A 23376-nucleotide genomic window follows, 5' to 3' on the forward strand; every position below is an offset into this window, starting at 1 on the left:
TTGTTTTTTACCTCCAGGTGAAATACATCTTTCTTTAATCCTTTGATTTTATTGTTATTAAAATATGTAGGACCCTGACAAGCAGTGTGATTTATATGTTCTTGGCTCTAAATGCTCAATATGGAGAGGCTATTTCCTTTCCATATAGAATAAAATATAGGTCTATCCAGCATTTTGTACCTACTTCCAGCACAATATTTGTTACATTGTGCTGAGTTATAATTGTTAACTTACCATTCTGAGATCTATTATACTATGAGTTTTATGAGGGAGGACTGTAGATTTTAAAGTCTAATATTGTGTAAAACTTCAAAAAAAAAAGGAGTTTTGGAAGTATATACAAAACTTAATATACCTGGAAAAATATTTCAGCTTAGACAGCGGTTCTCAACCTGTGGGTCGCGACCCTTTCACAGGGGTCGCCTAAGACCATTGGAAAACACATATATAATTACATATTGTTTTTGTGATTAATCACTATGCTTTAATTATGTTCAATTTCTAACAATGAAATTGGGGGTCACCACAACATGAGGAACTGTATTAAAAGGTCACGGCATTAGGAAGGTTAAGAACCACTGGCTTAGAACCTTTCATTTTGGAATGGAGTAGGTGAACCTGGAAACATGGAACATAGTGTAGATTAGGAGGGCAGTCTTGTCTGATGCCTTGGGGTACAAGATGTATAGTTTAATTGAAGGTAGTATATATGGGAAAATATTATAAAAAGCAATTTTGCTAGCTAATAAAGTGGCCTCTATTATTTTGGTAATCTGAAATACAGGAAAACTTTTCTTTAAATAAATGTTTAGCCTGTCTGGTGTGGCTCAGTGCTTGCTTACCCATGAACCAGGAGGTCACGGTTCGATTCCCAGTCAGGGCACATGTCTGGGTTGTGGGCACGATTCCAAGGATGGGGCTAACAGGAGGCCCCCAATCAATGATTCTATCATCATTGATGTTTCTGTCTCCCTTTCCCTTACTCTCTCTGAAATCAATAAAAACATTAAAAAATGTTTACTGTAATGCCAAGATAGTTTTCATCTACTGTACTGAATTAGTTTTTCACACATAGACAAAAAAGTAAGCTAGTTGCTATTGCAAAGTAGTGCACTTTGTATTTAAAACTGCTACTTTCTGCTCAGTGTGTCCCAACAATTTTTATATCCTGTTTTCCTTCCATGTTAAATTAAATTCTTTTCAGGGGTGACAAATTACAAAATCAGCAGTTGAGAGAAAATTGTTTTGCAGTAACAAAATTGAGCTTGATTTGACACAAAAAAGAAACCATTTTCTATAAAATTTCATACAAACCTGAATCTAAAAAAGTTGACATTAAGTACAATTAAAGTGACAATCCAAAGTCTATGAAAGCAAGGAAATTTAAGGTACAAATAGTAATTCTAATGTAATTATGAATGTATTAATCAAATAATATCTAGACATGTGTAACCCACAAAGGTATATCCTGTGGTAAATAAAGTAATCCAAACCTAAAAAAAGATTGAAGATCTTTTGAGAGCATTATATTTCACTTGTTTTTAGAGATATGGGTTAACAATTATGAGAAGCTCTATTTTCCAGTGAAGAATGTTTCTTTGTACTGAGCAGCTTTGGAATTTTGAGCAAGGCACTTAAACTTTGATTCTTTAAAATTTCCTTTTAGTTCTAAAGTTGTATGACTCCATGAATTTATAATCTTTATTACTCTAGATTAACCTATATAAGCACCATTAAAGTTTTGAGATGGAAATCTTATAGCGTAATGTCAATATAGATGTTTGCATTTTTAATCTGTTTTTTCCTAGAAGACCTTTGTACATTTAGTTTTATTACTTCTCATTTTATATTTTCTTGGCATAGAGCTAAGTTCTTGACCTACTTATCTTATTAGATTTATTTTTCTTAGATTCTTTGCTATGCAATTTTTAAAACATGTTTTTATTATTGATTTTTATTTATTCCTATGTGCCCTGACTGGGAATCAAACCAGCAACATTTTTATGTTTTTACAGCAACCTCTGTATTTTATGCTAATAATAACTAGTCATATGTACTTTCATCTGATTTTTATTAAAATAAAATGGCCATGTAGGCTCAGCTAGATTGGTCTTCGACTTTGTGGGGAAAAACTGAAGATACCACTGGAAGTTGGTTCTGCCTCAACCTGGGAGGCTGAGGCTAACTGCTTCTCAGTCTGAGACTTGGGCTTTAAATAGCAGTATATGTTAGAAAAGCAGCCTGACACGCAGGTGGTTTGTATGTTCCTGGCTCTAAATGCTCAAAAGCAATATAGGTAAAACTGGCAGGACACAGATATTTGACTCCTTTGTATTTCTTAGTATATTGATTTATCTGATGTACTCAGTGACAGTCCATAAATCAGTGTTTTAAACCTATAAGCAGAAGATAAAAAGTATAAGTAGAATATATCAGATTACAATGTAAGCATTAGGCTTAGTATTGTTTCAAGAAACTAATATTTTAGGGTGTGTGTGTGTGTGTGTCTGTGTGTGTGTGTATGTATGTATGTTCATAGCAGCAGCCAAGTAAACTATTTATTACTATGCATTTTGGCTTTAAAAGTTTGAAACTTTGTGATAAATGACTCTTGACTATTTCAAATCTCATTGAAAATGTGTGCTCAATTTAATAACTGAAATGTATTACTGTGTAGGTCTAATTGATTACTGACTTCTATAATGTGAACAAATTTGTTGATATTTCTTTGCAGTTAGCTTCGGGAATTTATAATTTTGCCTGCTCTCTGTGGAATCACCACACAGACACATTCCTTCATCATGTTTCTTCTGGCAATGAAGCTGCAGCTCTAAATTCACTAGAACGAACTCTACTATCATTGAAAGGTGCTGTTAAACTTGATATGTTCATTTTTGAAATGACATACCTCAGAATAGTCACCAAATAGTTCTTCTGGATGGATTTTCTATTGCTGGTCTCACCATGAGAATAAGAGTTAATTTTTCCCTTAGAGACAAGGGATTATTTTTAGTTTGTCTTTCTTTTATGAGAATAACTCTTCCTACTCTAATTGATGAAAGTGTGCAATAGTTCTATGTTTTGGGGTTTTTGTTGTTGTTAATCCTCACCTGAGGAAAGAAAGGGGGAGAGAGAATCATCGATGTGAGAGAGAAACATCAATTGGTTGTCTCCTGAATGTGCCTGACCTGGGCCAGGGATTGAACCTGCAACCCAGGTACGTGTCCTTGACTGGGAATGGAACCTGCGACACTTTGGTGTGCAGTCCAACACTTTCACCACCTAGCCACACCAGCCAGAACTACAGTAGTGTTACGTTATATTTACATTACTGTCATCTCTTTATTCAGAATACATTCTTTTCAAATACTTCTTTCTTTTGCTTCTACTTTACATTTCTCATGTATGTAGTGTTAAGGGCTGCTACCCTTATTGTCATGCTACCTCTCCTGTCCACAAGGCTTAGTTCAGCTCTATTTCCCAGCTCTTTTGCCCGAGAATTCAGGGTCCATCTTTTTTACCTGAGGTCAGGCTCGCTTAGATTTTAGATGGTACCTGATGGGGTATCATCTTGGGTTGTGTTTTCGTATGCTGGGCATTCTCTCTTTTTTAAATCCTCACTCTAGGATGTTTTCATTGATTTTTTTAGATGTTTAGGAGAGAAACATCAGTGTGAGAGAGAAACATCGATTGGTTACCTCCGCTATGTGCCCTGATCAGGAACCAAACTCGAAACCTTTTGGTGTAGGGCAGTGGTTCTCAACCTTCCTAATGCCGCGACCCTTTAATACAGTTCCTCATGTTGTGGTGACCCCCAACCATAAAATTATTTTCGTTGCTACTTCATAACTGTAATTTTGCTACTGTTATGAATCGTAATGTAAATATCTGATATGCAGGATGTATTTTCATTGTTACAAATTGAACATAATTAAAGCATAGTGATTAATCACAAAAACAATATGTAATTATATATGTGTTTTCCGATGGTCTTAGGCGACCCCTGTGAAAGGGTCGTTCGACCCCCAAAGGGTCGCGACCCACAGGTTGAGAACCGCTGGTGTAGGGGATGATGCTACAACCAACTGAGCCACCTGGCCAAGATACAGCATAATCTTAGCATAAATCTCCATTTTTACTTTCCCTCGGCTGAGTTACTTATCTTGAATGTATTCTGAGGTTCCTTTCCTTTTTAAAACACTCACTTGGCTTGTTCTCTTTGTCTTATAGTCTCTTGCCTTCTGTTCTGATTGCTGAGGCTCTTTTAGATTATGTTTCTTAATTTGATCTCAAGCAGCCTTTAGTTTTCTTTTACTAGAGCTCATTTAGCATCCTTCTGTTTTATTCACAAGGCCTTTTATCATACTCACTCTAGTACCTGAAGATGCACAAAACCTAACCTTTTGCTCAAAAGGGAATGATTTTAAAGGACTGTTGACAAGTAAAATCCAGTACAGGTGATTTTACAAGTGAGTGCAGATGGTTTTGTCAACATCCTTGTGGAAGAAATTCAAAGGCTTTAGAGAGAGATGCATACTCAGAAAGAGTCCGAGAAACCAATTATAAGGTTGTATAACAAGACTGTGAATTTAATTATTAAAGATTTTTCATGAGTTTTTTTGACTGTAGACTTTTTTTGCTTTGCTGATTTCAGAGCTTAACTCCTGAAAAAAGGATATAGCTCTACTCTTTATTAGCGTGCTTTAAGCTTTTCATTACCTCCCCATCTAAAGGTCTTAGATACACATTAGCATTTCTAAAGCATTTGACCTAGAAAAAAAAACACCCATAGCATTTTTCTTGAAAGTACTTATTCTCTCCAGCTATTAATCTCTATCTTGTTACAACTTAAAGTCTTAGGAATGGAGTTTTTTTCACATGTAATCTCAAAGTTTACACCTATTTGCATTTAGTATCTTTTAGACCAGGGGTCCTCAAACTATGGCCCGCGGGCCACATGCAAATACAAATATTGTATTTGTTCCCGTTTTGTTTTTTTACTTCAAAATAAGATATGTGCAGTGTGCATAGGAATTTGTTCATAGTTTTGTTTTAAACTATAGTCCGGCCCTCCAACGGTCTGAGGGACAGTGAACTGGCCCCCTGCTTAAAAAGTTTGAGGACCCCTATTTTAGACACTCATTGTTTCATTCAACAGATTTATAGGTCAGTGGTTGGCACTGGAGAGACAGAAATAAAATGACCACACAGATATATGTAAAATGACATCTGTGACAGGGGCCTTACTGATGTTATGATAACTGATAATATGGTCAGAAAAGACTTATATGAGAAAGTGATGCTTGAATCAAAATCATAAAGTCAAAGTTAACTAGGCAATGAAGGCAGAAAGAAAGGACCCTCCCACATAGTATAGACCAAGGTGTCTTGGTGGGAAAGAGTGTGTCTGGTATAGAGAGATGAGTTTGAACTCTGTTTATTTCTATTATGATATACAATCCTTGGGTTATGTGGGACTCATCACCAGCTCCCATTTATTTATAAAAAAAAAAAAAGTTCCGTCATTTCGACGTATGTACATACGTGCCTTATGTTTTTTATTATTTATTTACCACAAGTAAAGGTCAGGAATTGTTATCTTTCTTTAATTTTTTTTTTACTGTTTCACTTCATTACTGCTGTGTATGTGCTCCATGTGAGTGACGTAGGTACTTATGTAGGTGGGCTCCGACTTATGGCGAAAATCGCGTTACATTGCGCCATAGGAACGGACCTCCTATGTAATCCGAGGACCTACTGTAGTAACTTTTTAAAAACCATATTTTTATTGATTTCAGAGAGGAAGAGAGGGAGAGAGAGAGAGAGAAACACCAATGATGAGAGAACCATTGATTGGCTGCCTCCTGCAAGCTCCCGACTGGGGATTGAGCCCGCAACCCGGGCATGTGCCCTTGAGACCAGAATAGAACCCAGGACCCTTCAGTCCATAGGCCAACGTTCTATCCACTGAGCCAAATCAGCTAGGGCATAATAACTTTTGAGTGTAGGTAAATGATGTATGAAATGTTGGTCTTGTAGACAGGTGCATTCTAAACCTATTTTTAATATACTGCCTTTTGACTTCACCTCGTGAACACTAACTCTTTAATTACATAGATAGCAAGGCTGTCTGTAAAATTATTTTCTGAAAGTGATTTTAAATTTTATAGTCTTGTATGTTGCCATTCAGTTGTTACTATTTGAGCTACGTGTTCTACTTGTAGATACTAAATTCTTTAGTAACCCCATGTGGTAGGACTTATTAGCCACATTTTACAGATTAGGAATGTGAGCTCTAGAAAAGTTGCCTAAGACAATACAGTTATAGACATTGGAGCTATTATTTAAATCTAGATCTGATTTCAGATCTTTTATCATTCTAGTTTCCCTGTGTATACCAGTTTACTCATAAAGTGTGATGCTTATAATTGAGCACTATAGTCTGTTCCATATTAGGAAATAGAGTAATTTTCATATCCCTTTTAATAGATACTATATTTTCATGAATGTAGCTTAAAACAATGAAACTTTTTGATCACTGTTAAGGCATAGTTTAAAGTTTATGGATTAGAGGTAACCTCAGTTTCAACCTATAGGACAGTGATGGCGAACCTATGACGCGTGTCAGAGGTGACACACGAACTCATTTTTTTGGTTGATTTTTCTTTGTTAAATGGCATTTAAATATATAAAATAAATATCAAAAATATAAGTCTTTGTTTTACTGTGGTTGCAAATATAAAAAAATTTCTATATGTGACACGGCACCAGAGTTAAGTTAGGATTTTTCAAAATGCTGACACGCCGAGCTCAAAAGGTTTGCCATCACTGCTGTAGGAGTTATTGCAGGTGAGAAGCACTAACAGTTATAGAAATTAAACTAAATTTTGCAATATGGTTTTAGAAGCATGAGTGTTATGATGAGAAGAACACTACTTTTGCATCGTAAAAACTTGGCTTTGGTTCCATCTTTCCCACTTAGCAAAGCAAGCAATGACCAGAAGTTACTTTTCTGTAACTATTAAATGTTAAGACGATAGCCGCCAAGCTTGATGAGGTTTTGTGATTCTTAAGTTTTTATTCTGATCATGATTTTAGTAGGATAAAATATGAAAAAATAAGATGCAAATAAAGCTTGATTTTACTTTTCAGTTCTGCGTAAGTTAACTGTTAATGGATTTGTGGAACCTCATAGGAATATGGAGGTGATGGTAAGTGGAAGAAGTAACTGATTTTTTGTGTTACTTTGGGAAAATGCTTAGTAGTATCCTGAAAACTTTGAAGCCTGTTCTTTTTACTTAGCATTCATTTAAATGTATTTACTATGTGACAAGGTAGTGTTTTTTTAAAACCATTCTGTGTGTTAATTATACTTTTAGACTTGTGGTTTGTTTTCACTACATCAAAGCAGCTATTATGTGAAGGAGAGGAAATAGGCCTAAATTAGTTCTCAAGATGACATGATACATTGAGAGTGTTCATTTGAATCTGAATTCAAGTGAACTATGAATTTGATTGCTACTATAATATTACCAGTTGTGTCGTAGTTATTTATTTTCTTGATATTTTCCTTTGTCTGTTTTTGTATATTTAAAATGATTTTTTTCTCCTTTTAACACCTATACATTCTCTTTGCAATCAATTAAGAAATATGTATATTAGAGGGGAAAACCTCATTGGTAAACCTAAGTTGTGATGTATATTTATTATTACTATAGTGTCATCTATTTCTCTGTATGCAAAAATACTAGTTTTCACATATGGGTTTAGGTCAGCTAAAGTATTGCTTTCTGTGGATTGCGTTGGGGGTGTGGAGGTACACAGAAATTTTTGCAAAATTTGCAAAAATTGGGTCTTTGGGTCTACTCAGAGCCATTTTATTTTATTTTATTTTACTTTATTTCATTTCATATTGGTTTTGTACTGTCCGAGGTTTTAGGTATCCATTGGGGGGTCGGGTCTTAGGACTTAATCCCTTTGGATAAGGGGGGCTTACTATAATACTTTCTTGTATAAGACTTGTTTTTAATAGTGGAGTATTTTTTACTTAATTTTAACTTTTTAAGATGATTTGGTAAGTTTTAGTATCCCTGAAAAAGCTTAAGGTAAATGTTTATTACAGAATAAATTGAGACACCTTAAAAAAATATTTTCTAGGGTTTTTTACATGGAATATTTGATCGTCTGAAACAATTTCTGGAATGCAGTAAGTACTTCCATGATAGTACTTTTTACTGTAGAATCCTTATTCATTAATAGCTTCTGCTCTGCACTTGCAAACCTGGAGAGAGGCTAAAATCTTGTGTCTTGATAATTAATTCTCTGAAGTTAAATAGGACTCTCAGCTTTGTTTTCATACACAAGTCTTGCCTTATATTGAGGAAACTTTTTTTTAAAAATTCTACTCTGTGTTCATTCCTTCTGTATTTCTACTGCAGACATCCACAGTACTTGTACATTTAATAGATATTCATTGTGTAGATTCTGTGCAGATGTTATTTAGACTTCTTAAAGATTCTATTGCTTTTAGTATATTTTACATATAAATTTTCTTAAATTGTACTTTCATTTTGTAAATCCCTTGTTCATTTACTTTCATTGGCTTACCTTTAGGACCCTTTCTAATCCACTACCCCACAAAAATAATTTATCATTTATATTTGTGTTGTATTATACTGGTGGTCTGTTAGTTATCCTTTTCTCTTCCCTATAACTGTAAGCATCTTTGCTTAGGATGTACACACATGTGCATGAACACACACACGTATACATACCCTGTATGCACACACAGGTATGTATATCCTATATGTGTATTTTTTTGTTGTTGTTAATCCTCACCCGAGGATAACTTTCCATGGATTTTTAGAGAGAGTGGAAGGGACGGGGAGAGATAGAGAGACAGAAACATCTGTGTAAGAAAGACACATTGATTGGTTGCCTCCCGCATGCGTCCCGATCAGGGCCAGGGATTGAGCCTGCAACTAAGGTATGTGCCCTTGACCAGAGTCAAACTTGGGACCTTAAGTCCACGATCCGATGCTCTATCCACTCAGCCAAACTGGCTAGGGCTGTATGTGTGTATTTTTGAGGACTTACTATCCTGAGAAGATATCTTAGTGTACTCAACTTTAAGGAGTTACTGATTTTTTTCATGTCAGTCTTTTCAGTTTAGTAAAAACATTGTTGAGTCTATTGCCAGTCACTGTTCTGGGTACTGTGCATGCAAAGATGAATAAGAGAATTCATATAATGTAGTTTATTTTTCTAAAAATGGTGGGGTTTTTTTTGGCCGTCTCCATGGGGGAAGTAGAAGAGAATTAGAGGAGGCAGAATATGAAGAGTTTGATTCGAGAGCAGAGTAGTTAATGGGCTGATGGACATTATTCTGAATATACAAAAATTTATTATTTGCCAGGGAAATTATCAGAAAAAAATGGTTAGTGATATAGGAAAAATAATGAGTATGTGCTAATTTTTGAATGCTTTGCTTTTACTTAGTGCTGCTTGACAAGTATTTCAACTATGGCTAATTTAGATCTTGAAAATGGGACTCATGATTCATGTATAAAGTTGTTACCCTTTTACTTTAAAATGGGTTTAGTTTGTATTTTAGAATTAATTTTGTGAAATACAGCACTGAGGATTACTGTGTCTCTTAAGTGCAAATCTTGGTATTGCTTTATAAAAACTTTGTTTTTATGGTTAATTTGTTTAGAGTCGGGAGTGCACAATAATGAATTCTTAATGCAAAATACCCAAAAATACATGACAATATTTTTCCTAAAAGTTTAATCATTGTCTTAGTTGTGAATTTATAGAATATTATAAACTTGTACTAATATTTGAAATGTATTTTTAACAGGTAGAAATGTAGATACAGATACTGTATTTAGAGATAAACTGGAAAAGACCATTATTCTTTTTACTAAAGTGGTAAGTTTTCTTTTTATCTTAATTGTGTTTTTCAAATAAAATATACATATGAACATTTAGTAAGGAAAGTTATGTTTTTGTAAGCATACATTTTGACTTTAGTGTTTAGTGACTTATTTTCTGTTTATAGGAAAATTGAGGAGAAAAACACCTTTCTATCTTGAAGCCTATAATAATTAAATTTATATACCATAAATTATACTGAATGACTCACCTTGTTGTAAAAACTCTATTTTAATAAAATATTAGAGAAGTTGATTCCTCTAAAGCTCATTATTCTCAGGTCCATTAGAAAAAGCAGAGATAAGATAGTGCAGCTGAGCAGGATGTAGATAAAATGTAGAAGGCAATATAATATTAGGAAGTCAAATGACCGATTAGCATCATATTGAACATCTACTGAGCTAGCCTGTATAATAAAAGCCTAATATGCTAAGTGTCCAGCCGTCTGTTCAACCAATCAAAGTGTAATATGCTAATGATATGCTAAGGCTTCTCAACCACTTGTTATGACGTACACTGACCACCAGGGGATGGATGCTCTGACCAGTAGGTTAGCTTGCTGCTGGGGTCTGGCCGATTGGGATTGAGAGACATGCCCTGGAGTCCTCCCACTGTCCCTCCACTGCTGGCTATCCTCCTGCATCCCTCCCCGGCCCCAATCGTGCACCAGTGGGGTCCCTCAGCATGGCCTGCGCCATCTCGCAATCTGGGCTGAGGCACCCCTCCCTGAGTGCTCAAATTTTGTGCACTGGACCTCTATTCCATTATAAAACTTCTCAGAGTCTTTTCCTTATTGATTTTTGCAGCCAGTGGTGATCATGGCCTAGATTCGTTTGATAAGGGGTTACAAAATGATGGCATTCTATGATCCCCTTTACATTTATTAGCTGGAATCCTATATAATAAAAGCATAGTATGCAAATTGTCCCCTCAGTGGGGAGTTCGTCCAGGAGTTTGACCGGCAGCGGGGCCGGCCAGGGGAAGGGAGGGAGTACTTGGCCCGCAGCCAACAGCCAGCAGCCGCTAGCTGCTAGGGACCCTACCAGTGTGCAAATTTTGTGCTTTGGGCCTCTAGTTCTTCTATAAAGAAGAAATCTCCCTCATCAACTATTTAATGCATCAAATATAGTTCATGTAAGAAATGCAGGAAAATTTATTTTTTGCTTTTATTTGTTATAGCAAGTCCTCGAATAATGTCATTTTGTTCAGTGTTGTCTCATTATAATGATGAGATGCTGCAGCTTAACTCTTGTTTTTATCAGTTAACCTATGGTAAATGGGTTTTGTTTGTTATTTCTCAGAACCTGTATTAATGATCTTAAGTCAGGACTAACTGTACTTTTTATTATTTTTTAAAAAATATATTTTATTGATTTTTTACAGAGAGGAAGGGAGAGGGATAGAGAGTTAGAAACATAGATGAGAGAGAAACATCGATCAGCTGCCTCCTGCACACTCCCTACTGGGTATGTGCCTGCAACCAAGGTACATGCCCTTGACCAGAATCGAACCCGGGACCCTTGAGTCCACAGGCCAATGCTCTATCCACTGAGCCAAACCGGTCAGGGCCTAACTGTACTTTTTAAAGGCCTGTTTTGTATATACTTATTCCTTTTGTATTATATTTAGCCATTATTATTGGTTTTTTATATTTAACCATTATTAACAAATTAAGTATGAATTAGGTCTATTTTGAACTCTATACTAGAAATAATAAGAAAGTTCTAATTAAGATATCTGATATAATCCACATTATATGATGCAACTCAGGAAGTATATTATGTGTGCGACATACATATTACATGTGAAACTGCATGAGTTGTACTTATGGATGATTATATGCCTATATTAATTTGGGAAAAATATATTTTAATTTTCTTTATAGCTTTTGGACTTTTTGGATCAGCATCCCTTTTCATTTACTCCTCTAATTCAGAGATCTCTGGAATTTTCTGTAAGCTATGTATTTACAGAAGTTGGTGAAGGGGTTACATTTGAACGATTCATTGTCCAATGCATGAATCTGATTAAGATGATTGTCAAAAATTATGCTTATAAGCCATCCAAAAATTTTGAAGGTAATGCTTTACAGGTAGTTTTACTTTTTCATTTTCTTACTGTAATTGAAGTGTGAAATAAATGCACTTTTATGTAATTTCTTTGAATTTTATGAAGTCTGAAAGATAAAATGTTGCTGCGACATGAAATAGAGATAAGAATTAGAGTCTTATGTGAATGCCAGCTTTAAAAAAAACCATACTATGCATTTAGTAAGCTGTCTTTGTAGTACAATAGAAGATCAGTGGAAGCCCAGGGACTTTAAGATTAAAGTACTACAGTAACCACTGCAGCTCATGTTGTAGGCTGTATTTATTGGTATAATTAAAATTTTTCTCTGACTTTATTTTATAAGAGGTTACTTCCAGATAGGCTATGCTATTTGTTATATTACTTAGAATTCATCATGTGTATGTGTACCAAGAGGAGGAAATCTTGTAGGGGAGAGCGAGAAACAAGTCACTTCAGTGTGGTGTGATAATATAGCATGATAGTGCACAAGCTATAGTGGTAACAAAGAAGCAAGACTCGTGTGAACAGAAGAAAGAGTGTTTTTGTGGTTTGTCCATAATGAAAATGAAAATTTATATACCACTGTATCTTTTCCCCTTAGGGTGTATTTTAAAATTTGGTATATAATTCTACTTGGGTAGAATTTTATCTGTACAATTAACTTGGAAATTTATTTTTCTAGATAGCAGCCCTGAAACCCTTGAAGCTCATAAGATTAAGATGGCATTCTTCACATATCCCACTTTAACAGAGATTTGTAGAAGATTAGTCTCTCATTATTTTCTGTTAACTGAAGAAGAATTGACAATGTGGGAAGAAGACCCAGAAGGCTTTAGTAAGAATCAGTTCTTTAGTTTTCCCATGGCTTTTCTCCCCTTTTCATAAGTAGATACCATCTATTTAATTATAGGTATAGATTGTTTTTTAATACTGTATACCACTTTTGATTTGAGAATCTTGGTTTTTAATGAGTTGTTCAAATACATAGAATTTTTCTCCAGAAAGAGAGTTTTTAAATTTTTAGGTATTATGGATGTATCATGTAGTTTGAAACAAAATATAAAATTAACTGCCTGTCAGTTTCTCCTTTGTGATTCATTCCATTATTTTTTTTAGAAATATTTACTCCAGAAAGAAATTTGGAGATAAAAATTTCTGAATTGCTGAATAGGTTACCTATTTAAATTTTAATTTTAAATTAGTTTTTTGATGATTAAAATATTTTTAATCATCAAAGTTATTACAATGTGAAATTTGTAGATCTTTTTGTCTATTTGAATTTTAATAGTAGATCGAGAGAATAAATCTGCCAAAGTCCTTGCTTAGAAAATCGAGGAATTGAGTACTTAATCAAGTATCTGTGAATTACTTTAGTTATGGTCAGACATAGGCTAGATTTTAGCCTCTACTGATCTCGTTGCCTGAGTGCCTTTGTGTAGTTATACACATAAGTTTCCTAATATTTTAAGAATGTTTTAAACATTTTGGAAGACTTATCTTCCTTTGTCATTTAAAAACAATTTTAGTTCATAAAAATACAACTACACTGTACAGTGCATTCCTTTTTGTTTTTGCCTTTTCTCTTAGCTAAAATCTTAATGTTTCATATTGCCTTTTCTATGTACAATATATAATATTATAACATGTAACACTGAATCCCATATTTTTAAAAGTCCCTGAAGTATTTTACTTTAAATGTAGGACATTTATGGAAAATGTCACTAATTCTTTTTACTTGTAAAACATGATTATTGTACCAAATGAAATGATTCTTAGGGTTGTAGTGATAGTTTATCAGGTGATATTAGGTATTCTGGAAGGGACAAGTACTTTGAGCTTTCCTCTGCACAGAATTTTTTAAAATATATTTTTATTGATTTCAGAGAGGAAGGAAGAGGGAGAGAGAGATAGAAACATCCATGATGAGAGAGAATCATTGATTGGCTGCCTCCTGCAAGTCCCCCACTGGGGATCGAGCCCACAACCCAGGCACGTGCCCTTGACCGGAATTGAACCTGGGACCCTTCAGTTCACAGGCCGATGCTCTATTCACTGAGCCAAACTGGCCAGGGCCAGAATTTTAATGAAAGTGAGAGAATGCTTATGGATGAAAGCACAGGATAGGTGACTGTAATGTACACAGATATAATCTGTAGCTTCTAGTAAAGAAATCTGTTAGACCTTGTGTCCCCAAGGGTTTGCTTTCAGTGTTATGTTTAAAACAATTCACAGAAATATTAAACTCATATTATTTAAAATCTTTGTTTTCCAAACTGAAATTTTTGAAACATCATTATTGCATTTCTGGAGAGCATTATTTGTCATATTTTAATTGCAGCAGTGGAAGAAACAGGAGGGGATTCTTGGAAATACAGTTTGAGGGTAAGTGTTGGTTGAAAGAAAAATTGATAGGAAAAGCTTAATACTTCTATTAACTGTTAGTAGAGAACGAAACTTTTTTGAAGATTCCAAGCATTAAGTGGGACAGATAAGGTATTCATAATTATAATAACCTATATTTGAGAATGTTGCTGGTGGGAATGGAGTTTTTGTGGTGTCACAAGGAAAAGCATTTCCAGGGACCCACAGAGAGGATGAGATTTGGTGGCAAGCTTTATTTTTGGTACAAAATCAAAGGAGTGCCTCAACCATGTGGATCTAATAGCCACCTGGGGCTCCCAAGGAATTTGAAACAGAAACCTGGGTACTGCCTTTGCCTTTGCCTTGTTGAAGATGAGCTTGGACTTTTTCCATGGCAGGACGGAGAGAGATGGGACATTGGGAAGCCAGGAGGCAAACTCTGTTGATATTACATCATAAATAAACCACCTTGCCACATCACAATCTGCATCCTTGATAGCTTTTCTTGAGCTCCCACGGAAGAGCTGTTTCTCACTGACAACAAGAGGAACTTTAACTGTAAAGTGATGAACTTTAATCTGAAAAAATCTATTTTTGGTTAAATTGGCAGTATGTGAACTGAATTTTTCTTCACTTTGCAGTCAAATTGATTGGGAAATAGTTGTCATTGCAGAATTACGAGGTCTTTTTTAAAGTGAAAGCTATCTTTTTTTGGTTATAATCATTTTATATTTCCTCTGAAGTATTTCAGTAATTGTAAAACTTCTGTTGGTATGTTATTTCTCTTACCACCTGGTGTAATTGATTTCAGAGACCAGTCCATTGCTTTTAGTTATAGAATGCTTTTTAAACATGCATTTATTGCCTGGCCAGTGTGGCTCGGTGGTTGAACATCGATCCATTAACCAGGAGGTTATGGCTTGATTCCTGGTCAGGGCACATGTCCAGGTTTGGGCTCAATTCCCATGGGTGGATGTGCAGGAGGCAGCCAATTGATGATTCTCTCTAATCATTGATGTTTCTGTCTCTCTCCCTCTCCTTCCTCATTGAAATCCATTAAAAAAAGTTAAACATAAATTTATTGATATGGCCAACATTTGAGGAAAATTTATCAAATGTGGTCTTTGAACTATTCTTATTATAAAGACTTGTGTTTACATAATTTGCAGTTATTTTTCTAAAAATGTATATTGTATTAGTTTCATAAACGTACATAGAAAACCACAAAGATTGTAAATCAGACAAATTATTAGTGCTTTAAAATTTTTTAAAAATTTTATTTACTTATTTTAAAGAGAGGAAGGGAGAAATGTCGATTTGTTGTTTCACATTTTTATGCATTCATTTATTTTAGTTCTTGTATGAGCCCGGATTGGAGATCAAAATCAAAACCTTGTCATATCAGGGCAATGCTCTAACCAATTGAGCTATCTGGCCAGGCCTAGCTAGTGCTTTAAAATATTTTAAATAATTTTCTGCTTTAATATTACTTAAACTTTCTTTTAAGAAAAATTTTATATTAAAATATAGTATAATATTATGAACCCTCTGAGTCCAAAACCTAGTTTATCAGTTATCCAACTCATGGATAGACTTGTTTCATATAAATACATCCTCCCTCCCCAATTGGATTATTTTGAAGCAAATATCTGAAATGACACTCATTCCATCTGTCATTTTAGTGTTTATATGTGTGTGTGATTCTTTAACATAAAGCACAGTGCTGTCAACATTTAATTATAATTTTCTCATCTTATGAAACATCTAGTGATTTAGTACTTTAAGAATCAAAATGAATCATTCATATTATGTAGCTAACACTGTGACTTCTGCTAACGTTTATATTTAAAGAAATACTACTCTGGTGAATTGAACTCATGAATTGTTGGTTTATGCCATTGTTAAGAAAATATGTAATTTATAACACATTAATTGCTGTATAGTCATTTTATAGTACTGAATCTTTAAATTAATGTGGCTCCAGATTACTTTTTTAATTTAAAGAATTATTAATTACAAATGTAAATTATTTCCTCTGTGTAGTTTTATATTTTTGATTGCATAATGCTAAATGATTGAAATAGTGAAATAAACTTTCTATGTGTTATGAATTATTATAATTTATAAATTATAAATTATAAATTATAAAAAATATTAATCTACTTTTTTAAAGAAACACTAAGAATTGGAAACCACTAAGAGGTTTAGGATCTTAAGAATGACTACTCTTTGCTTTATTTTAGAATTAATCAGTTTAATATACCATTGTTTTTGTTAAAAAATTTTTTCCTCTTCAGCCTTGCACTGAAGTACTATTTATAGATATATTCCATGAATATAATCAGACTCTTACTCCTGTACTTCTAGAAATGATGCAAAGACTTCAAGGTGAGGTATATTTTTGATACTTTGATTTATTTATTGGTTAATGTTTAATTAAACATTATGTGTAGTGCCTAATTTCCTAAGTCATATAAAGATAGGAACTTGAGAAAAACCAAATGTGTTCTTTTCTGAAGGGTGGTCTCTGGGATAGAGAACAAGTGTGGACAGTTCACAAAAGGAGGCCTTGGATAGGCCTTGAATATGATAGATTTTGCTATTGTAAACCTAACAACAAAAGCAAAATTGCAGGCAATTAAGTGTATTGCTTGTGGAAATAGTCCATTTGAAGCATGTTGTGACAAGAGGTGTGAGAAAAGGTTAAAATAATAAATGTTAGCCTCAGAATAGTGGCCGTGGGAATTGGGAGAAGGTATTGGATTTAAAAGAGAATGATGAGACCTGGAGATTATATACTAAATGAAATAAGCCAGTCAGAGAAAGACAAATACCATGTGATCTCACTTATATGTGGAATCTAATGAACAAAATAAACTGATAACAAAAAAGAACCAGAGGCATGGATGTATGGAACAGTCCGACAGAGGTCAGAGGGCAGTGGGGGAGGACTGGATAAAAGAAGGGGAGGAGAGTAGCCAAAGAGCACACATAGCCCATGGACACAGACAACAGAGTGGTAAAAGCTGGGGGAGGGGTGGCAGGGGCTGGTGGAAGTGGGCAAAGGGGAGGGGAGAGGGAAATGGGGGACATCTGTAATAGTGTCAACAATAAAAAAGTAAAAAAAAGTGATGAAATTTTTAGCATTATACTTTGTACACGAGAAATTAATTATTTAACTATTAACAGGGATTTGTCATTTTTGACTTTTCTGCTATGCTCTACATTCAGGGAGGGGGCATTGATCACATCTGTTTTGTTCACACATTATTCCCAGGGCCTGGCACATTCAGTAACTATTTGTTTATACATTGACTTTTGGCAGCTAATTGACTATACTAGCCAAAGGAAAGTGATCAGAAATGATCCTGAATGTTAGAGTCTTAATGACAGGGAAAGCAGCTTTTAGTAATGGTTAGAGAGAGAGCTTTCCTTTTGGACTGTATATAAGGAACCTTGGGAGAAGAAAATACGTTCAAGGACAGAACCTAAGGCTTTCATCTTTAGGAATATGAGGACATGGAGGCCCTGCATCAAAGCTGGGTTAGAAACTATCGCAGAGATAAAAAGAGAAGGATGAGGGTAAACCCTGGAGAAGAGCATGTCAGAAGTGTCCAGTGCTGTGAGAGGAAAGAAGGCAGCAGAATCTTTGAGACAATAGATTATTTGATTGGTTAGGCTACGAATCACATTGTAAGGCAGGGGTCCTCAAACTACGGCCCACAGGCCACATGCAAATACAAATATTGTATTTGTTCCCGTTTTGTTTTTTTCTTCAAAATAAGGTATGTGCAGTGTGCATAGGAATTTGTTCATAGTTTTGTTTTAAACTATAGTCCGGCCCTCCAATGGTCTGAGGGACAGTGAACTGGCCCCCTGTTTAAAAAGTTTGAGGACCCCTGTGTAAGGGATCAAGGATTGAGTAAATGGTGATGTCAGAAAATAACAAGGTAATCTCTGTAGGGAAGGAGATTCCTGATCTTGTTTGTAGTAGTTAGAGGATAGCTCACTTTTTAGCCTTTTGTTACCCCCCAAAAATTAATAGAGTGTTTCTGCTTAAATTATAAACTGAGGGAAAAATGAGCTATCAGCCAAGTTTTACTGTGGTAATTTTTAAAAATAATTTGAGTGTTAATTGTGTTTTCATATGAAAATGAAAATATATTTTGATATCTAATGTACAGTTATTTACTAATTTCTTAATGCAGGGTTACAGATTTTAAAATTCAATAACATTTATACCGTTTCAGTTACCTTTTCTGTTGAGCTTGGAACATTTTTTCTGTTTTCTCCTATCCATTTTATTTTTTTAAACCACTGAAGGGAAGTGGATAATCTATTTAGGTTACACTCTAATAAGTTGCTGGATGCTGGTAAGGTTTTCATTGATTTCAGAGTTCTTTTTCTAGTTGTGGACTAATCTGATTATTTAGGGCAGTATTTATTGTATCTTATTAGACTAGTGAGCTTAGGAATTCATATTTAAGAGCAGAAAAAGCTTTGATAAACTTGTTAGAAATCTTGCTATTCTGAAGAAATGTACTTATTAAGTAAACTGTTTTTCATGTCTTTACCATGGCATTCTCTTTTCTGGATGGTATTGCATTGACTGCCAACTTTATATTCTAAAGTTTCACATTTGAACTTTTCATTTTATTGTCACTTTCATAACCTGTTTTTTTTTTAATGTTTAGAGTGTACTGTGTTGATTTCCCATTCTTGTTCTTTTTAGGGGGAGGGAGACTCATATTTTTTAAATTTAAGAATTTTCTTATATAATCAGGTAGAATACAATAGTTAGCAATGTGTGGCATATATTTTTCTGCATTGTTGCTTGATATAAAATTTTATAAATGTTATATGTTATGTGTTTTTTAAATTGCAATGTGGCCTTATATGTACCTGTGTTCTCTAATGGTGATGATAACAAAACTTCGACTTTCCCTAAACACCTGTATGTATATTTAATATTATAAAATATATTGTGCTTAACTGAATCAAGAAACTAACAAATTGAGTTTAAATAAAATATTTATTAATAACTAATTTTATTTACTTTTACTGATACTTATTTTTTCAGGGCCCACTAATGTGGAAGATATGAATGCACTATTAATCAAAGATGCTGGTATGTTAAACTAAAGTGGTTTAGAAACATTTCTTTCTTCAGTAGATAATATGTCTGTTTTGTGGCAGGTGTTATGCTGGGAGTTAGGATATAAGGGTACCTAAAATATTGTAACTATCTGGTGGGGAGATAACCAAGCAAGCAGACAACTGATTATAACATAGTGCCAGTTGGTTAATGCTAAAGTAGGTGATAGTTAGGTAGTACTGTGAAAAAAACACAGTAGTTTTGGTGTGTATTGCAAAAGACCCTAAAGAAGTGTAATATGAGAACACAAGAATAAGTGGGAGTTAGCAGAGGAGAGAGTGGTGTGGGAAGACTGTACAGGCAGAAGCAGGAGCATGTACAAAAGGGAAAAGGAGCGAGCACAGTTATGTTTTGAACTGGGAGTATTTCAGCTTAATTGAAACATAGAAGTTAAGGGGTTTGTGAGAGATGAGACTGGAGAGAGAATAAGTAGGGATCAGATCATAAAACATTGGTACTCATTTGGAAGCAGATGCTCTTCTATAATTTTTATACTTTGACTTAAATATTTTAAAATAAGTGTAATTTTCTGTTTGAAAGCACTAAGACTATTTAGGAAAAACAGAATAAAGTAACTTAATGCTTAATGTTTCTAAAATGACTATTTACATAATTTTTATGATTAACATATTTTACATTTCCCTTTATTAACACATCACATGTTTCCAAGTAGTTCCTAACACTAAGTTTCTTCTAAGGGCACTTGCATTTGGCTCAGTATTTGATATTTAAATTTTTTTCTTAAATCTTCTCCTTAGTGTATAATGCTGTTGGATTAGCGGCTTTTGAGCTGTTTGACAGTGTTGATTTTGATCAGTGGTTTAAAAACCAGCTTCTTCCAGAATTACAAGTCACTCACAATAGGCAAGTATAAAACTGTGTTCATTATACACTTATTTTACCATAGTGATTTTCTCATGAAGATAAAGCAGAAAATTTGCTTTAAAAAATTCATGTTATGTCTTAGCTGATAGTGTCTAGTGTAGAAAGGAATAAGACCTGTGAACTTTATGTACAAGCAAAACAGTTTGTTATTATGTTTTTTTATTTCAAATGTGAATTGCAGTATTTATGAAGTATTTGATATTAGATAAGATAGTTTGTATAGGAAAGATGAAATTTTAAACAAAGTTTAGGGAACTGGAGGTCTCCGAATTATAGGAAGAAAATATGTATGAAAGGAAATGATTTGGAGACCTAGCAAAGGGGTAGGTCTAGTGTCAGAAGTAGTCTAACCAAAGTTAGAAGGAAAGGATGAGATCACACAAATCATGCTACAAATCTTGAGAGAGGGTACAGTAGGATGTGAAGATACAATGGCAAAATGCATTTGGACACATTTAAGTATTTGCCTAATTATTTTAATTTTGGGTACTTGAGTGAGTAAATTTGAAGGTAAGCGGTCTTATATAGTTTTTATAAATGTTTTCTTAGCTTAATATTATAGGCTTAAAAAAAGATTGCAAGAGACTTTTTTCTTGTTTTGAAATGTTCAGTTTGGTTATTTATTTTTGTAGATGTAGTGCCCATCAGAATGTCTAGAATATAGTTATACATCAGTTAACATTTCTTGACTACATTAATGAGTGAATAAGAAGGCCATCCATATATGGATCATTTTATGAATATTTACACCCATAGAATTGTAGATCTGGAGGTACTTTTAAAGTAATTTTGATCAGTAAGTAGCTACTTATTCATTCATTCAATTATTCAATCATTTATTAAGTCAACAAATATTTTTTAATATATATAAATATATTATTGATTATATTATTAAATAATATATATGTATATATTATATATGTATACATATATAATATATACATACATTATTGATTTCAGAGAGGAAGGGAGAGGGAGAGAAAGAGAGAAACATCAGTGATGAAAGAGAATCATTGATCTGCTGCCTCCTGCACACCCTCTACTGCAGATTGAGCCCACAACCTGGGCCTGTGCCCTTGACTGGAATTGAATCCAGGACCCTTCAGTCCCCAGGCCGATGCTCTATCCACTGAGCAAAACTGGCTAGGGCAACAAATATTTTCAACATTTGGAATTTGCCATTTCCTGTAGAGCCAGTGGTTAATAAGATGGATTGTGATGATTCTGCTCTCAGGGAGCTAGTGAGGCTTTGATAGAGAGAAAGTCTTCAGCAGGGAAACAAATGTGCAGTTTGATTGTCCTTACACCCTAGAGCAGTGATGGTGAACCTATGACACGCATGTTAGAGGTGACACGCAGACTCATTTTTTTGGTTGATTTTTCATTGTTAAATGGCATTTAAATATATAAAATAAATATCAAAAATATAAGTCTTTGTTTTACTATAGTTGCAAATATCAAAAAATTTCTATATGTGACACGGCACCAGAGTTAAGTTAGGGTTTTTCAAAATGCTGACACGCCAAGCTCAAAAGGTTTGCCATCACTGCCCTAGAGGCTATTTAGTCTAGACCTGTGCTGTCCAGTACAGTAGCTAGTATATGTGGCTATTGAGGACTTGAAATGTACTTGGTGCAATTGAGGAAATTAATTTTAATTAATTAAAAATTAAATACCAATATAAAATAGGTATTGATCATATGTTGAAATGATAATATTTCAGATGTATTGAGATAAAAATACTAAAAAATTTCACTTCTTTCTTTTTACTTTAGTGTGGTACCAAAAATTATACACTGGCTTGCATTCTATTTCTTTTGGGTCAGAGCTGATATGGATCAGTGTTTCTCAAACTTTAATGTGTATATGGATCATCTGATGATCTTGTTAAAAATTCAGGTTTTGGTTTAGCTTATGGGTAGAGGTATGGGTCAGTTTGTGTGATTCTATCATGCTTCCAGGATAATGATGCTGCTGGTCCAAGGACCACACTTTGAGGAGCAAACTGACCCCTAATCTTTTTGTATTTTAAGTATGTTTTTATTGATTTCAGAGAGAGGACAGGAGAGGGAGAGAGGGATAGAAACATCAGTGATGAGAGAGAATCATTAATTGGCTGTCTCCTGCACACCTCACACTGGGGATAGAGCCTGCAACCCAGGCATGTGCCTTGACCAGGAATCAAACCATGACCTCCTGGTTCACAGGTTGATGCTCTAAACAACACCGGCCAGGCTGACCCCCAATCTTAATTCTGCCCAGAAGTGACTATGATCTTGCAATTTGACTTTTCAAAATTTTATTCTTTTTATCTGAAATAGAATGTTGAATGTGGTAATCTTAAAGATATCAGTCCAAATTTGATGGTTCTGTGGTTCCTTCATTAACTCTATAAAAGTGTTGTTTACTTCCACCTCTAACTTTCTTCAAACAGTTCATATCCATTGAACTGGCATTTTTTTCCAGCTTTTTGCCCAGAATACTCTATATCTTAAAATCTGTTCAGATCTCATCTCCCTCTTCCCAGTGTTCTCTTTTTCTTTTCTGAAATTTTAGTATAGAGCTTTGCATTCTTTAATTCTTTTAGGTGTATGATAAAGTTTTTGAGGGCAGGGATACTTACACATTTTGCATCTTTGATGAGTAATTCTATGTGATTGATCATCTTATAAGATTGTAATTTTCTTAAAAATGTGATATATTCATTCGCTTTTTCCATTTACACCCAGAAGTAAATATTTTGTAACTATGATTTATTATACTATCAAGAAGAGACTTTGTGGATGAAATTCTTAGATGCAGTTGATTATAATTATAGCTTTGTGATTTTTATCACTGCCTAAAGACTGTCATATCCTTTGGCAAAGATAACCATAGAAAATAAATGTATGTACATGTTACTGCAAATGTTCTACAACTTTTAAAATATAAATCATTATTTTTTGATAATCTGAGTCAAATTCTGTAGT

The 23376-nt window shown here is 34.2% G+C and overlaps 1 protein-coding gene across 13 annotated transcripts in view; it reads left to right on the top strand.

The window, feature by feature from the left end:
* IPO11 (importin 11) overlaps positions 1–23376 on the top strand; it is a 162215-nt gene that overhangs the window by 22293 nt on the left and 116546 nt on the right. For 12 of the 13 annotated variants that reach the window (XM_036308397.1, XM_036308394.1, XM_036308396.1 and 9 more), the window contains 10 exons: positions 2735–2867; positions 7153–7211; positions 8158–8206; positions 9863–9933; positions 11822–12014; positions 12689–12841; positions 14345–14388; positions 16665–16755; positions 19448–19495; positions 20281–20386. In XM_036308397.1, the coding sequence (XP_036164290.1) occupies positions 2735–2867; positions 7153–7211; positions 8158–8206; positions 9863–9933; positions 11822–12014; positions 12689–12841; positions 14345–14388; positions 16665–16755; positions 19448–19495; positions 20281–20386 (947 nt within the window). The remainder of the gene's footprint in view (positions 1–2734; positions 2868–7152; positions 7212–8157; positions 8207–9862; positions 9934–11821; positions 12015–12688; positions 12842–14344; positions 14389–16664; positions 16756–19447; positions 19496–20280; positions 20387–23376) is intronic. The other variant, XM_036308398.1, reaches the window with a different exon arrangement.

The sequence above is a fragment of the Myotis myotis genome, unplaced genomic scaffold, assembly GCF_014108235.1.
Source record: "Myotis myotis isolate mMyoMyo1 unplaced genomic scaffold, mMyoMyo1.p scaffold_m19_p_5, whole genome shotgun sequence".
Lineage (NCBI taxonomy): Eukaryota > Metazoa > Chordata > Mammalia > Chiroptera > Vespertilionidae > Myotis > Myotis myotis.